Source organism: Artemia franciscana, chromosome 2, assembly GCF_032884065.1.
Source record: "Artemia franciscana chromosome 2, ASM3288406v1, whole genome shotgun sequence".
In the NCBI taxonomy this organism is placed as follows: domain Eukaryota; kingdom Metazoa; phylum Arthropoda; class Branchiopoda; order Anostraca; family Artemiidae; genus Artemia; species Artemia franciscana.
Window position 1 is genome coordinate 29,360,322 of NC_088864.1, and position 18,712 is coordinate 29,379,033.

An 18,712-nucleotide genomic window follows, 5' to 3' on the forward strand; every position below is an offset into this window, starting at 1 on the left:
CCCCAAAGCCCAAGTCTTATCAGTAACGGATCCAAATATTTTTTTACATACTTTCTATACTTGAAACAAACAAGCCACAAATAATAGATTCGTTTAGCCATTAAATGCCACATAAATAAATTTACTATCTTGATTTCTCTCTCTTCCGTATTCAGGAAAATAACAGCCCAAAATATATTTTCTGATTGTTTTTCATAGTATTAACGCTTGATACAAAAACAGAAAAATATCATGTTTGGAGAACTGAATAGACCTGTAATCCCAAAAGCTAAAAAAAGAAGAAAAAAGGAAATAAAGGGAGTTACCTTGTATTATATTAGTGCAAACTGTTCCGACTTCAAACATTATATATGACAGCCATTGGTTATCCAAGTTTATGGCTCTCGAGTTGAGAAATTGCAGCAGTCTGGCACAGCTTAATGAACACACTTCAAGTATCGGCGAAGCACAATAAAAAACTAGAAGTCCTGCAACACACCATGACAAAAATTAAAACGATTGAGAAAGACCCTGCTTTCACAGAAAAGAGATGAAATTTAATAAGTCATAGCATTTAGAATTTGGATACCAGCAAAGGCTGTAATAACTAGGACATAGACTTAACTATTTACTAGATTAACTCGGCCTAGACTCCATGCAATCATTGGAAATTTTACCAAAGAATTAAACAAAATAAAAGCGCCGTTTGGAAACAATGGAAGGAATAAAAAACTAAAATTTAAGATGTGCAAGAAAAGAAGAGCCTGACAAACAAGTTGAAGAAATGAAAAGAACCAATGACTATTGAACTTCTTATCCAGCAAATGCAAGGTACTTTTAAATTCCTTCAAAAAGGTGTAACATGTTTGACACTATACAGGACACGAATATATTCGTAGCTTCAGGCCCACCTGTTCAAAATGACCAGATTGCTACCAAGAATTTTTGCGATACCATCCTCGCGTCGGAGGAAATGAAATAAAATATATTGGTATTGTGAAAGTTTTATATAGCATTTTGACGAGAAAACATTACTTGATTTTGTTGGCTTTGCGTTTGCGTTTCTCCCTCAAGATTGACGCCAAACATCACTCTGAAATTCATTTAGTGTGTAGGTTGCTTAATTTCCATGCAATACTTTTTTATTGAATATCATAGAACAGTTATAAACAAAGAATCTTACCTAAGGAAATATGAAATATCTCAGTGATCCCAGCATGCATTTCAAGAAAATCTTCCTTAAAAAATCCGACAAGTTCCATTGTCTGGATCGCCAATTCAAGAATAATCAGCGAACCTTCTTGATCGGTTCCTAGCTCAGTGGCACTATACAACCATTTAAGTACCTTTAAAAATAAAACTAATCAGGTGCATTACTTTTCTTAAATAGAAACAGAATTACCAACTTTCACCGCACACATTCGCAATATATTGCATCTATCAAAATTTCAACTTTTTTTCTATTGCACTTATTAAAACACTACTTGTATTAATAAACTGCCTTAAGTGAGTATCAAATCAGAGCGAAGTTTTATGCACCTTGTCTGGAGGAGGGGGCAATATTTACTATAATCATGGCATCTATTTTTAAGAGATGAAACTACTTCCTTCCCACACTCTGACTACCTTCTCACAAAAAGACTTTCTGCAGGATAAAGGTCATTGGCACCAAAATAAGGCATTCATCTGTTATCCAGCCAGAATTCATATTTTCGCAGTCTCAGTGTAGTAAATATCGGTGGACAAAGTTTTATCCAAATTTAAATTTGAAAATCCAAGGTTGCCAAGAGAATCTTATTTTGGGCACGAAAAGTGAGCATCACGAAAAACGAATGAAACAGAAGAAAAAGCCATGGGACGGTTTTCGTTCCCTAACATAATCCTTAAACTTTGTTTTGCATAGACTGATAACTTAATTGATAACAAGATTATCGATATCAAATCAAAATGAAAAATGAGGAGTAATTATATTTTAAGATTTGTAAACGAATATACTTTGGAATTATAAGAGGAATATAGAGGAAAACAGTAATATGATTTACAGCAACTTTATCTCTAAAATTAATACCTTCAATTCAAATTGTTCAGGATTTAGACAGATTCTGATTTGAAATTTGTAAAACAAAAACGGTATAGAGAATTACTGGGTTAGAAACAACGGACAAAATAAAATCTTTTCAAGATATATTTGTCTACAAAACATTCTCTCCACCATTCCCCATAGATTTCCTGACGATCAAAGGTCTTTCAATATGATCTTGATCTTCCAACTAAAAAAAAACACAGACGGAAAAAATAAATATTACAGAGAGTGCTTTTAGTTAAAAAAAAAAAGAAAAAAAAGAAAAAAAAGAAAAGAAAACAAGAAACAGTTTTGTCAATTACCTGTAAGACTTTAATAGGTGACTGAGATTCTCGAAGCCATCTAACAGCAGATTGTCCGAATATTGCAATCAACTGACATTTGATTCGCTTAGCATCTTCAAAGAATACATTTGTTTCAGTTAGTATATCCACCGAGCTCAAAACCTTCCAAGCTTCCTACACATAGATGTACATTAGCATTTTCACTAAACACCATTTATGGTCATCATACCATTCATGGAATCATGGTTTTGCTATGTATAGTAAAAAAAAATGTCTCCGACTGTTCTCTATATGAATAATTTTCAGATACCCAACTCTTCGAGAAAAAACTGTTCCTCAGTGGTATTTCCAAAAAGATTGTAAAAAATATCCTTCAAATTTCTTTTGAAACTAGACCATAAAGTCTACAAAGCTAGAAAATTCAGTTGAAATGTTAAAACAATCGAATAACGGAGTTCATATTACGGGTTAGGCGAAAATTGAATTGTTAGATAAAGAAGAATTGGAAAATTCTTTTGAATCTTAATGGTTACGAGTTAGGGAGGCAGATTTATGTAATAATTTCATCGTATTATCCATAAAAAAAGAGCATAGCGTATGGTCCCACCGCTTTTAGAGTCGTAAGACCTCAATGGATTATTTTTTTTTCCAGAGCCTCTCCCTTTGGAAGGTGTGGTTATACAAACATAAATATGGCTAACTGATTGAAAATCAAAAGTGCCAATGGCCTTTTTAAGAGTCAAAAGTGATCGTGGGCACCAGCAACCCATCCCGCTTCCTTTTTTAAGCCGCCTTGTTTTTTACACCCCAGCGAAGTGGGCTCTATGTATTATTGATTTTATTTATTTCTCTTCAAGACACTTTGTATGGAAGGAATTATCACAAAAGCTATGGAAGGAGCTTATTAAAATGGATGTTGGAAGTTCTAGTGCACTTTTGAGAAGTTAGAAGCGATTTAAAAGCAACCATCCCCTCCCAATTCGGATGTCAACCACCCACAGCCCTGGGAGGCAAGGAATATTAGTTCTCCAATTCGTCCATTGTTTACATATAGTATTTCTTTATTGAGAAAAGGGGCATGTGTGACTCATGGTGTCCTAAAAGACAAAGGGCATTGAGGTGGAACTTTCAGGAAAAGTTTCTGCTACTATGACTAATACTGATTATTGACTATTTTATTTACAAAACTCATACAATAAATATTGCTACTACTACTACTACTCCGCCTACTAATTCTCCTTCTAATACTACTACTACATTGACAATTACTACTACTACTAAATTTGTTACAAAATTTCGTCCAGTAAATAAATAGTTAGCCAAAATCTGGATTCTTATAGAAAAATCCAAATTTGAAATATCCTTTTCTTAAACAATCAAAAAAACTATGTTAAAGGAAAACAAGCAGATATTAATTTAAAAAAAAAAATCCACAAAAATAAAGTCTTCCAAAGATAAGTAAAGAGCTACTTTAAACAAAAAATGAGCATACTTACAGTCAAATAATTTTTCAAGCCTATTCATAAAAGTCTGAATAATTTTGGGTTTATCAAAAGCAAAAAAGAGAGAACATTTAAGATCAATTTTGGTTTTTAGAGGCACGTATTTTACGCAAATGTTTTTTTTATGTATTTTGTATAAATGTATTTTAGAAGGCACAGGGCATATCCACCCTACTCCTCTTAGTTTCTGCTCACTTTGAGTTTGATTTGGTTGTTTTTTGTAATTTCTGTTCGTTTCGGTTTCATTCATTTACTGTTGGTGATTTATGGTAGTTTTACGCTTGAAAAAATTATTTGACTTTATTTATGCTCATCTTCGGCTTAATGAAGCTCTTTAATTTTCTTTGGAAAACTTATTTCGGCGGATTTTTTTTAATTAATGGTAAATGGTAATGTCAAATTTTAATTTGGTATTGGGAAAGGAGTATATGTATGATCCTCGGTCTCTATAAATACTTATGGTATTAAAGATGTTAGGGTATTAATTCCGGAAATGTTGAGGGAGGTATTGAACAAAATTAAAACACACTGTGTACATACTATTTGCCAAAAGGGAGCATAAGCAACATCCCACGAACGAAACTTTCAGGACATGTTGAGGGGAATGTTGAAAAGTAGTCAGAGGGAACCAGCCCCCCTTTTTTTACGCGCCTCCTAAAAACTTATAATAATTTTGAGATAGTCATTTTGTTTAAAATAGACAAAAAGTCTATTAGTATGCCTTCAAAGGTGACTCAACCCACCACAGCCCCCGGGAAAAGAGTTATAAATTATGTAATTTGCCCACTGTTTACATACAGGACTTAATATTGGGAAAAGTTGGAATGTTTGATCCTGGTTGTGTCCGAAAATGCTAATGGTATTCAAGCGAAACTTCCGGGAATTTTGAACTGAATAAAAAACCTTATGTGCATCCAGGTTATCAAAAGGCTTATCTACAATATCTTAGGAACGGCTAAGGGTATTAACTTGAAACTTCCAGGGCTACTACTATTAGTACTAATAAGACCACAACTACGACTACTACTACGACTACCTGCGACTGCGACTCTGACTACTTGCGATGGTGAGTTCACGACTACAAATCCAGTCAATTGCGATTTCTACTGGGACTGCGACTACTTGAGACAGCAGTTACTTGTGACAGCGAGTATGACTACTTACCAATGCAACTAATTACAATAGCAAAGGCGAATACTTGTAACTTCGACTACTTGTGTCTGCAATTGCAACTACTTGCGACTGAAACAGCAACTTTTTTCGACTACGACTTCTCGCAACTGTGACTACTAGCGTCTGCGACTGCAAACTACTTATGACTGTCACTACCTGTGACTATGATAGATTGCGACTACGATAGATTACGATACTATTTCTACTACACCAATTGCTACTGCGACTGTAGTTGCTACTACTAGTACTATTACCACTACTAAAATTACTGCTACTGTTACTGCTACGGCCATTGAATTAAATCAAAAGAATTTAAGTGCATCCAGATGGTCAAAAAAGCTTACCTGCAACATCTCAGGAATATTTAAGGAAAAGTTATAAAGTCACAAATTTCAGAGACTGTTGATAGGAATGTTGCACTAAATCAAAAGAAACTACTTGATAATCCCGGCTTTCAAAAGGGCGTACTTGCAATATCTCAAGGACAGCAAAGATTACTAAGTTGAAACTTTCAGGAAATATGGACTTGGATACTGAACTAAATCAAAAGACAATCACGTGCATTCAGGTGGTCAAAATGGCATATCTGCAACACCTGAGGAACAGTTCAAATTATCAAGCTGAAACTTTCAGACAAAAATTGAGCGGGAAGTTAAACTGAATCTAAAGACACTTCGTGCATCCCAATTGTCAAAAAGACGTATCTGCAATATCTCATAAACGGCTAAGGGCATCAAGTTAAAACCTCAGGGAATGTTGTGGGGGTGTTAAACTGAATAAAAAGATACTATGAGTATCAACGTTGCCTAAATAGTGCATGCAATATCTCAGAAACAGTAATGGAATTAAATCGAAATTTTCAGGGGATGTTGAGAGGGATGTTGAACTGAATTAAAAGATGCTTTGTGCATCCAGGTTGTCAAAAGGCATATGTGAAATACCTCAAGAAATGCTAGGGTATCAAGTTTGAGCTTTCATGAAATATTGAGAGGGATTTTGTACTCAGTCAAAACCCATTCTGTTCATTCAGTTTGTCAGAATGACGCCTTTTCTGCGCTATACCAAGCAAAAACTTCTCCCATCAAAGTCACAAGTAAAAGAGTTTAAAGAGTCAGAAATAAAAGAGAGCTGAGTTATGCCTCTGATACATATTTATTCTCGTATTCCATTTTCATTCAAATGTGATCTTTTGGTCAGTCTCCCAGAAGGGTTCTTTCAAATATATTATCTAGAAAAATGGCCTTGGATCAAAATCTTAGTTCAAGAACCGCTCCAAACCTCAATTTCAAGCTGAACCTTATCCATTATTCATTTTGATATTCTAATTCTTAAACTGAAAACCTAAAAAATTGGAGTAGTATTATTATAATTAAACAAAAATAAAAACTTTGACAATCAACAACGAACAGGAAAACAATAAAAAAAATACTTCCCGAAAAATGAAATTTTCAAAGAAAAGTAAAGAACCAACTTAAAACTTAAGACGATCAGGTATATAGTCCTATCATAACTGAGACTTAAAACGACAAGAAATTGCTATCAAGGAATTAATAAAACCCAAAAAGAACAGAAATTAAAACAAGTGATTGGATAAAAACAATAAGCTAACAGATATTGAAAAAGATCAAAAATTAAATCTTAAAACAAGTAAAAATTAAAACGAATAGTCAATTCAAACTTAGAATCAACAGAAATCCCTACAAACAGGAATTTAGCTATTAACCCCATCACCCTTACCGTAAATCTTCTAAATTCTATTGTGTCATTTGCATTTAACTGAAAATAAAACATATCTTAAATATTTTATCATAAAAATAAAACTGAAAGATAAAACAAATACTGTTCTGTCAAATCTCAAAATACTGAGATTTGTAAGAATTTATATCATTATATATCATACCTTCAGTTTTATATTAGTTCTTTCCACTCAGTTTTATTATTAGTGACTTTATTGCAAAGATAATTATTAGTGGCTTTGAAATGTAAAGATAAAGCAATTGAACAGGTCAATGAACTTAAGTACCTCGGGAGTTGGACTGACTAAAATGGTGTAAATAGGTGTAAAATAGCCAAGAAAATCAAGAGCGCGTTCGAGCCTTTGAATACATTTGCCTTAGAACAATACTGAATGTAGAATGGCAGGGAAAGGTAATGAACATAGAAGTTCACCAGCGAACCGGTAAATCAATGACCTTCTGAAGCGTAGGAGATGGACGTATCTTGGCCACGTCCATCGTATGTCAGAGAATCAACTCTCATGTACATTTTATAAGTGGTGTCCTAAAAGGAGGCGCAAAAGAGGTCGACCAAGACACGCCTTGCGAAGGCAGTATGAATAGGATCCAAGCAAATGGATATGTATCTCCACCTACAGTGGGAGGACGTCTTGGCTGCAGTTCAGCTCCGTGACGTGTGGCGAGATTTCGTAAACGTCCTATACGCCATTTCTGGCTCTGAAGAATTTAAGGTCTAATTGTAAACACCACTGCAATTGCTAATAATGTTTGATAGACAGTCCTTACGTTTGCGAAGACCCCTTCATCTCCATATTGTGCAATTAATTCTAACACATCTATAGGTTTCTTTAAGGAAATGTGTTGATGTTTAATTATTTTTTTCATATCTTGGAGTTTGTGGGACGACTGAATGGGATTGAAACCATCGCAATATTTTAATTTTGGTGCTTCTTAGTTTTATTTTTTTTTTAATGATGATGAAAATATGGGAAAAATTGAAATTTAGGATTAAGTTTGTTTATACTTGCCGTCAACTGCACCCTCCAACTTATTTTAAAAAATAATTCAAAGATTGAAAACGATTACAGCCGTTAGATTATTTAATTGCAAATTTGCATCCCAAAAATTTCTGCGCCGGGGAAAGTGCCCCTCTGTCCCCTCCCTAAAACCACCTCGGGTTTTACTCGGATCATTTTCGACCTTTGAAAAGGGCACTAGAAGTAAGATTTTATGTTCAAAACGGTCCTTTCTCAAGCTACTTCAACTATTCCTTCTATACAATTTGTCAGGGGAAAAAAAACATACCATTCTTTATTTAATCGTAATGCTGCGTTAACTCTCCATGTAAGAGTAAACCTAATAATAATCTTCCATGTAAGAGTAAACTTAGGTATGCGCTATTCCGGCTGGTACTCTTAGCATTCTCGAGACTTGTGAAACTCTGTTGTTTTTCACGAGGGTTGAAAATTCATTTTCCTCATCAAACCTTTAACAGCAGCTATATTGCCGAAGTTCCTGTCTTAGGTCACTCCCAGTCTGTCAACACTACACAAAAAAAGGAACAATCATAATATCAAATAAGATACATCAAATTACATATAATCAAAGAAAAATAACATAAAAAATGGAGGCTTTGAACCTTAAATACCTCGAAATTTGTTTTAAAAAAATATTGCAAACTTTTGCACACTTTGGATTTCTTGAAGTCTGAAGATGTTTTATATTGTTCGTACGTAGTCTAATCGCATATTAGTGTTTTACGTTATTTTAATATCGCGTAGTGTTTATCCCTTTTTAGCAAATACTAGCATTTCTTGTATTTTATTACTTAGAAACACATATTTAATTTTAATTCTGGAACTTTAATTTTCAGTCAGGTACTTTAATTTTCAGGATTTCAGGAGGTAAAAAACTATGATCTAATATTACCTTCCATGAGTTTAGGCCTTCAAGTCCCTTTGACATTATAACCCCTAATGAAGTTGTAACAAGCAAGACATGTTCTTCGACCTTCTTCATTTCATCAGCATTTTCCATTGCTCCAACGGATCTTTGATTAAGAGTAAGCTTTGAAGCCATGTAACACGGTGAAAGTGAACCAAGAACATCCGGCGGAGTCCTCAAACTGAGAAGGCAAAAGGATTTATTTATTACCGTGTACAAACTGTGAATGGAGTGATACTATAACGCTGTCTGTTACCTGTAATTACCTTGAGTAGTCTTAAGTTCCCTTTAAGAATATTTAGTCTTAGGAACCAAAATTCTGATTCAAGACTCCAACTGATGTTCAAAGAAATGATGACCTTAATATTTTCAAAAGAATATATAAAGAATTTCTTATGTTAATTATGGTTTTTAGTTACTCTCTGGAACTTCTTGATTTCTTTTCCATTTTTTGGATGGTTTTCACTCATTTATGTTTTGTTTATTCAAAGTCAGTTTATTCATACCCGCTTGTCAAGATAAAAAATTGTAATTTTACAGAAGCAGTTTAACAGTTAAATAAGCCTCTATGTGTTCTCTCACGTTATCTTTAATTTTATTCTTCTATTAGAAATAGCCTTATTTTTCAGTTTATTTCGGATTACTGAATTGAATTGAACCAAACCTAGGTTTATCCGATCACCCCTACAAAATACAAAACTTCTCATTTCAGTAGTTCGATGCCTGAAAATTTCGTTTGGGGGCTCTTGAACATTCAAGTTTTGACGGTGCAATTCAAATGATTCCTGAAATTGTAAATAATTTATATTCCAAAACTACATAAATTTTCATAGGATAAGCAAATAATTTTTTGTGGGTACGTTCAAAATTAATAGATTTGACATTTGGGATCAACATGATATGGAGATTCTTTTGATGCATAAAATGTTACCGAACTTCTGTTTTTACAGTTTCAGTTATATTGAAACGGGTCTACCTCTTCTTACAGCTTGATACCAAGAAGTTCATGAACAATTGGTGCTTAAGGGGGGAGAGGGTTTGAGAGAAATCGGGCCAAATTTGTAACAAAGATCATGGATATTTACCTTCCTCGAATTACTCCAGTTAAAGCCAGGCGCAACTTGCCAACCTTTTCCAGCAAAAGCTATCTGTTAAAAACAGGCAAAACGCATTGTTTAAGGCTCTTGCACCTGGGGCTACGTGGGGCATCTACCCATCAGAGGCACTTTACATGGAACTTCAGAATTTATGAGTAAAATTTTCAGATTCAAGAATGAGAATAAAACTTTTAATTCCCGATATAATGAGTCCCCTCCCAAGTATCTACGACCATCTATTCTATAATATCGGACTGAAGAAAAATACATGGGAAACACATCACTCTTTATTAATTCAACGCTACTATGCTAAATGTCGAAACAAATAGTTCATGATGAGCTGTTTGTTGGATCAGTGATAGTCAAAGGCAGCTTTTCTTGATCCTATGCTCATTGTGTTGCGAGAGCAAAACTTTGGTTTTGTCCCGTTTTTTTTTTTGTTTTTTTTTTTCCTATGCCGCCGATCTCAGCTTATTCCTGGAAACTGGTAAGGGTCTAACCTGTGCGGTTTTTACGGAAAGTGTAGACCTCAGGCCGGATTGATGAATATGACATTACATTTTGGAAAGCTCCGTAGAACTCTTGCCTGGGGCCAAAAAGGATGGTTTTTGCTTGTCCTCGAGCCAGAGCCTATGGTGTGCGAAGTGAAGTGGAGTTATATAGCCTATGTCAGAGAGGAGTATCTGAAGTTGTGCAGCCAAGCTTTCGTTTCATCAAACCATGTTTCTGCTTTCGAGTGGAAAGCTCCGTTCTAGCAGGCAAGCAGGCAGGCACCAGTTTCAAATTGAAGATGGACTAAAATCTATAAGTCTTAAATATATGCGGTAGTTCCCCGGCCCCACAGCCAATATATCTTCTTTGAGTGATAAATAGAAAAATTTACAGAAACAAAAAAGTGCGATTTTCCCACGGGTCCGGAAGTGCTGCCATCTATTGTTTCTAGCCATTTCTGTTCGTGATTTCAGCTGACTTTACCATTCTTTTTTTTCTACTTGGGATTGCAATAGAGAAATGGTATCAGATATACCTCTTAAACTTTAAAAGTTCTCTCATTGCTAAAGAAATTAGAGCTTATCCTTTGCTCCTTTCTAAGTGGTGGTGTTAGAAAGTTGGCCTCCGGCAAAAAAGTCAACTTTTGAACTAAGACAGATAGAATTTTTTTTTCAATGACAATCGATAGACCTTGATGAGCTGATCAAAGTATATGTCATCCATTTTTTGTTACAAAAATTCCTTCATGACATACACCAGTTTGAAAGTTTCAAGGGGTTGACAACTTCAGTGGTAAGGTACACACTTGAACCAAAAATGGGCCGATTCCAATTGTGAAATATGTAGGGGACTTCCAAGCAACAGTCGATTATTAGCTTATAATCATCTTTGGCAATGAGGGGTTTGCAACGTTTGCTGATTGGTGTACCTATTATCTGTTTCTGGTGTAATTGATGGTAAGAACAACTTGGTTCCCGATTGTAAGACATGTAGGGGAGTTGTAAGTAATAATCGGCTGTTAGGCTACAGTGACTTCAGCGACAAGGGGTTTGGAACTTTTGCTAGTTGGTGTACCCATTATTTGTTTCCGGTGAACTTGGATGTATATCCCGGGAGAGGGACTTGTAAGTAAGAATCGGTTGCTAGAGGAGGCTCACGAGGGGCTACAAATTTGTGCAAATTGGTACACATCTATGGAATCAGGAACCCATAAATTTCCTGTAATGACTCGCCATCCAATAATAAGCGATCCTGGATGGCGAGCCATTACAGGAAATTTATGGGTCCCTGATGGTATTTTGATCCTGAAAAGTTACAGATAGCTTTATAATACCAACTAGATTACATAAGATAATGTTCCAAGTTTCCATCCGTCACGATGTCTACGATTGAAAAGGATAAAGTTCAACCGGCTGCAAAGTGACATTTAGGGGCCTAGTAAGTAATAATCGGCTGTTAGTGTGGACCTCGGGCCGGATTGATGAATATGACATTATATCTTGGAAAGCTCCGTACGACTCTTGCCTGGGGCCAAAAAGGATGGTTTTTGCTTGTCCTCGAGCCAGAGCCTATGGTGTACAAAGAATAAAGTTCAACTGGCTGCAAAGTCAATTGAGTCCCTTCTTCCAATATTTTTTTTTTTTTCAACCCTGAGGAATAGCCTTTGATCATCTGATTACTGATTGTGTTATTCTTTGTCTCTCACGGAAGAGGGACTTGTAAGCAAGAATGGGTTGCTAGAGGAGGTTCATGAGGGGCTACAAATTTGTGCAAATTGGTGCACATCTATGGTATTTGATCTTGAAAAGTTACGGATAGCTTTATAATACCAACTAGATTATATAAGATAATGTTCCAAGTTTCCATCCTTCACGATGTCTACGATTGAAAAGGATAAAGTTCAACTGGCTGCAAACTCAATTTAGTCCCTTTTTCCGATATTCTTTTGCTGTTGTTTTTTCAACGCTGAAGAATTTGATCATGTGATTACTGATTGTGTTCTTCTTTGAATATGCCGTTTTGAAAGCTTTGATAGTTTTGACAACTTCAGCATTTAACCGATAGCGAAGAAACAAAACCAAAGTGTTGCTCTCGCAACACTTTAATCGGCAAAGCCGAACAAAGGTTGCCGCAACACTTCACGTTGCCCAGGCAACGTAGGTCTAGTTTCATACTAAAGTTCAGAGGCAAATCTGACCAGACCCGTAAAAAAATTAAATTTATTGCTAACTTAATATATTTGCACCAATGATCTGTCAGAATTTTTTTTCAGAATTCTTTGGTATATGTTAATGTGCTCAATAGGGAGAATATTACCGATCACATTTCAGAACATTTTTCACACCGGCTATGAAAACAGAAGCATCTAGTGTTAAATTGTAAAAAAAAATTCCCGTTATTGGTATTGCACCTAATCATAAACAATATACAATTTAAACGACAAGACTATAAACAAAACTGTATAAACACAAAGCTTAAACAAGTGATTTGGCATTAAATCCTCAAAAATTCCTACTTTTTCCAAGTAGGAAAAAAACAAATTAATCTCTTTTCTGTTTCTGCAAACCGTTTCTTTCTTGAAGAGAACTTAAGAATAGCAAAAACCAAATACTTTAGAGAGGGGATTGTAGTAAACTATCAAGCAATGTCACGAACATTTCTGAAGTGCCAAATTTTCTTGCTTCTATGATGCATCCCATTTATCTTTATTTGATTTTCAATAGCCGATCAGTGAAGCATGAATACAACACTGTATTTGCACGATCTTTTCCGCAGGCTAAGAAACTATTTCAAGTGAGCACTTGAACTGACTTTTATATAAAATAGCACTTACTTCTGATTTTCAAGGAGCATCATACTTTTAACTTCCTCAGCGGAAATGTCAGATTCTCCATAACTGAAAATATCGTCCAATGAATCATCAACAGACCGATCATCACTGATTGAAGGTGTCCCAGCTCTTTCTGATATTCCGAAAATTGAATTTTCGTGAAATGATTCACCAGATATACTCCGAGTACTTTTCCTCGGCAGTGGAGTTGGTGGTAACAACGGCGTGGTTGGAGCGGAAGGGATTGGTGTAAATGGTGTTCGACACCTAGCTGGCATTATTTCACCACTTCCTTGTTTAATTAACAGCCTCAAAATACATCCAGCCCAATCCGTCTAGAAAAAAGTTTAACGGATTGTAGGAATTTGGTCTACCACATAAGAAAACATTATGTTTCTTTAAATTTCATTTCCATATGTGTAAAAAATGATCAATTATTATTTCACCTGAGTTTTCAATTTTTAGGATTTCAAGGTTTCACCATATGTTTTATAGAGAAAGATAAGTAGTGATAAGCGAAAAAAAAACTAAAAGCGACGATACCACAGGGATTCAGTGACGCTTCAAAATAGCTCATAACCAACTAGTCCCCTGAGAAGCTGATAGTTTTTCTACAAGAAGGTTCATGCCACTATCAATTACTAGAAGACAAGCTGCCAATGACGAGGGTAGAGGTTCCCGACTTTGTAGCCCATGAGTGAGTCATTCTTAACAGAGTGAATTATTCCAACCCAAAATCCTCCCTACTCTGTGGTACCTTGACGAAGTCAAATCCTTGAGCCCATGTAACATCTCAAATATTGTGAAAAATATTCCTCTATTGAGTTAAACAGAAACTGGACCTTTGTTGTTCTTTAACACAAACTGTGCTTTATCTTTGGATCCTTTCCTCAGAAATGAAAAACTGTCTTCGTTGTTCTCTTTTCTTAATCAGAAAACAATTCAATTAAAATTGGCTCTTTGGTTCAATAAATCATCTCTTCTACATTAAAATTCTACGATGGCATTTCTAATAAAACCATACATCAAAGAAGCCACTAAACTATCGATGGCATGGATTCCACTTGAAAGGGTCTACGGCATAGTCAGCCAGTCACAAAAATGAAATGGTATATGGCATAGAACAATGGCATAGTCATAAAAATGAAATGAGCTGGGTCAGGGATATAACAAGACTACAGTCATTCAAAGTTTCAAAAGCTTTCAATACAGTGTTGGCACAGGTGTCAAAAGCTGCAATTTACAGTGTGGATGAGCGGTTCTTCACTAAATGTTCTATGAAGGTTGCGTTTGACAGTTTCACACCCCTTAATCGTCTGGTGAAAACTAGTTTCATGAGTCCCACTCTTTTCTTTGCGCATTAAAATGATAAGGGGGACAACCTACCAAACCCTCTACACTACATTTCTGACAAAATAACAAACCCTTGAGTTCCACCCCATCACACTGATCTTGATTTTTTAAAAATCAATCAAGAGAGTTGACAAACTTCGTCTCTAGGAAATTATTCACTTCTTCGCAGAACTTTCTTGGGCGACCACCTCGATCAAGTCTAAGCTTCTCGTACGGTAAAGATGGGTGTAATTCTTCAATCAAAAAGCCTTCTTCTCTCCAGTTCAATTATCTCTCCACAGTAGTCTAGCGTAGAGCCTGTTGTAAAATCTGGCTGTCCACTTTATGCTGGAGTCCCCGAAACTCACTTGGCATCACTCAAGAGGATCAGGAATAAGGCTAATAGGATAGAGTGTAGACCGACCAAAGACCAACTGCTACCTTTAAAGGAATGGTTTTGTGGAAAACCAATGACTGTCTTTTACAAGTACATCCAATCACATTCATCTGAAGGACTTCCTCTCCCTGCGCTGCTGTTTGTCAAAGTGAAAAAGCAAACACGTAGGCACACATCTCGCTTCAATTACCCAAAGAAGGAAGTGCTTAAACAAGAGTACTTGAAAAAATATTTTTCCGGCCGTGTACATACCTCTGGAGCTCACTCCCTTGGGGTTCTATCTCATCAAAGACAAACAAATGTTAGAATTGATAGGCTGGAACATTAGAAAAACATATAGCTGCGCCGAAACATTAACAAACTAAAAAAAATATGTTAAGAGCATAAGCAGGGCCGAACTTACAGACGTGTAAACTTAAACCGAGCGTCGTCTCTCGGCCCCAAAATCTGTTGATATTTTTCATATTTCGGCAATAAAAATAGGTGCAGATAGAACCAACTCTTTGAAAAGGGGCTGGGTCAGTGGTCTATTTCTGGAGAAATGTAAAGAAGATCATGAACAAAAAGAATATTTCTGGTACTTTACATCCGTCTCTAACCACTGTTTCAACTAAAATCTTAGTTAGAACTGGTTCACAACTTAAGCCTTAATAACAAAAACTAACTTTCTTTTTTTCCTTTTGCTTTTCAGTAACATAGCTCAAGACGACATTACATACACACAATGATCCTTCACAGTCGACAAGCTTGTTCGCCTACTAAATTTTTTTAATTAGTGAATCTGCCCTCGGGAAAGACAAATTAATCATGGTAACAGTATACTAGCGCAGTTTCCACAAGACCAGCAATAGGATCCTCAGGAAATGTTAGGATCCCCTAACATAGGATCCACAGCCTTCTTCCCGCTCAAGTCATCGTTTTATGTCGAAAAGGGGTCGCTCCGTTTCGCATATATTATAAAAAACAACGATTTAGCAAAGAAGAAAGCAAATCTTTTTTTAAATAACTTTTTCAATATTCAGCACATAAATCTTCAAACATCTAAGTAGATCTATGTCCTCTCATTTACTGTTCTGCCATAAATTTTATGTACTTCTAATAAATTATCTTGGTATTGAAAGGATTAGCAGTAATAGCACAATTAATTCTGTTAAATAAATACAATATTACATTACCTCGCCATAGAAAACCTTGGCAGCAATAGGAACAGAGACTAAATAGTCAAGCATCTTCTTGGCAACAGACAGTTTTAGCTCTAACTGCATAGTTGTTATGCTTGTACACAAGCTGAGAAAGCCTTGGCACTTGTTTTCAGAAAATTCTTCGGAAAGTAACACATCTGCTAAAAGTTCCGCAGTTTTTTCAGATAAATTAGAATACTTAATAAAATCAAGAAGTCCACCAAAGCCATAATCTTTGAGAAAAAGTCTCTCTTTGTCTTCAGGGTAAACTCTACTAGATTTGACCAAAACGGATATAACAGAAAATATTGGATTTAGCACATCGTCGTTAGCATTCGGTACCATGGCATAGAGAAGTTCTGCACATTTAGGCTCGAAAAGGAGTAGATGCAGTTGGTCTGTACATTTCTTGGATTCTAAAGCACTACACAACATACCCAAAGCCTCGCATATAAGATGATCAGAGTTGCAGGTGTATAAATACCGTAAAAGAGAATCAGCCTCCACAAACTGAGAATCTTTTTCCAAGAAATACTGAACAATGCGAAGAAGTCCGATTCGCAGAGTCACAGATTCAGGATCTTTTCGAGAACTTAAATGCAGTCGAATTGTATCTAAAAAATCCTGAACACCAAATCTCTGCCGAAAAAACCGCCGATTCTCTTTAACTGTAGAAGTTAAATATTCTAAATGACGCAGCTGAATATCAAACGTGGCTTTCTTCCAAATTCCAAAATTGCATAAAATATTCAAAACGAAAGAACTATGCAAGTCTTGGTCAACTTTTAAAACTTGTCCAAGTCGATGTATAGAATCCAAATACGCATCATTCAAATAGTCGCCTTTCATTTGCTTGGCTATAACTGAAAGAAATTCAAAGAAATTTAAATACTTTGCTTCTTGACGACAAATCTTGAGACGAAACAAAAGTTTGGCTACGATATCAAGGAACTTGGCAATATCAAAAGTATCGATACATTTGTTGTTATCAGATAAAAGATTAGGAAAAACGTCCTTTGATAGTCGATCTTCAAGCACTTTTAGTAAGACAAGGAAACCTCCACTTTTAAAGATAACTGAGTCCGTGTTCTCTTCCCTCTGAGCCCTGTTGCCAGATGATATTTCTATTATCACCTTCTTGCTCAATTCGAGCAGTTTATCTGTGTTACTTGCATACGCAGAAAATGCAAAACAGCATTTTAATTTAATATCAGCAGCACTAGCATCTGGATTTGCGTACACACCGCCAAACATCGGACCTAAAAAAGGAAGAAGAAAAAAGCAATAGTTCGAGTGCATTAATGACCTAATTTGTTCTTTCAAATAGAGTAGAACAAGCAGCAGCATTCTAAAGTTAAAAATTAACAAAAGAGATGAAAAATACGGTTGTACAAGCACTGATAGATCCAATTAAGCGCACCTAAACGCACAACAGACACAATATTACCTTATAAAAAGTCGACAGGAAAGAAAAGAAGATAAACCTTGAGCTTAAGAACCAAACATTAAATTGAGCTTGAAGTTGTGGAGGTGCGGTAATAATAGAGTAAAATACAATTAAATAAGGCAAAAAAAAATTTTGCCACAGATAACTGAATTAATCAAACTAAAAACTCACAACTGAAAATGTTAGAAATTGCCGACTATTTAATTCTTACTCAAACCAATCAAACAAGAAACAATTATAAACAATTTTAATTGTCTTACTTTGAGTTAAATTGCATTTATTATTACGTGAAACGTCAATTTCCACTAGATATCCAATAATAAAATATTGTGCTAAACTATAAATATTGCTTTAAAATAATTCTAAAGAAAAATATACAACGTCTTGTCTTATAAAAACGTCTGGTGAAAAAATTTCAAAAAACATCCCCAGGCCCCTTAAACAAAGCTTCCAGTAGAAAAAAAATGAAATCACTACGAACAAAAGCCTTCACTAGAGCTTCACAGCCCATCACCTTGAAAAACCAAGGAAAATAAAAGTTTTACATGAGTATATTTACTTTATCCCCAAGAGTGACCATATCGAACCTATGGCCGTAGAATATCGAGGAATATCTCATAGGAATAGAAATAAAAAAAGAAACCTAGACACTTTTTTAGGCAACGAGATAGATCACGTTACAGCAAAGTGCCTTTTCTACCATTTCGTGCTGCCAAACATTAATTTTGCCCAAATAGGCCGTATGTTAATACCGCCCGTCTTGAAGACCGAAGAATATATTCAAGACAAGACAATAAACCAATACGGAGCAAATTTAAACAAAGTACAATCACTTGCTCCTTAAAAGAGACATGTTTTCCTAAAATAACCCCTATCCCAGTGTCATCTTGGTGAGCAAGACACTCAAACGAACTATAGCGAGAGTCAATTTATACGCACCTGAAACCAGGGACCAATCAGATTCATGTAATCGGGTCTAGAAAATATTGTATATCGATGTTTAGTATAATCAAACAGTTCGTGGTAACGAACTGTAGTAAGGAGCGACCCGGCTCAATAGTAACCAAAACTCTAAAAAATTGAATTTTGATATCAATAGCTACATCAAAAGAATTGCATTTTAATGCTGATTTTAAATATATAAGTTTCATCAAGTTTAGTCTTACCCATCAAAAGTTACGAGCCTGAGAAAATTTCCCTTATTTAGGAAAATAGGGGGACACACCCCCTAAAAG

General features: G+C 35.4%; 1 protein-coding gene across 1 annotated transcript in view; it reads right to left on the reverse strand.

Moving 5' to 3' along the window:
• Nucleotides 1–18,712, reverse strand: part of LOC136039891 (neurobeachin-like protein 1) — a 182,834-nt gene that overhangs the window by 127,208 nt on the left and 36,914 nt on the right. The window contains exons 8-13 of the mRNA XM_065723869.1: nt 16,025–17,289; nt 13,124–13,455; nt 8,687–8,882; nt 2,365–2,520; nt 1,163–1,325; nt 306–467 (exon numbers count right to left, since the gene is read on the reverse strand). Coding sequence (XP_065579941.1) covers nt 306–467; nt 1,163–1,325; nt 2,365–2,520; nt 8,687–8,882; nt 13,124–13,455; nt 16,025–17,289 — 2,274 coding nt within the window. The remainder of the gene's footprint in view (nt 1–305; nt 468–1,162; nt 1,326–2,364; nt 2,521–8,686; nt 8,883–13,123; nt 13,456–16,024; nt 17,290–18,712) is intronic.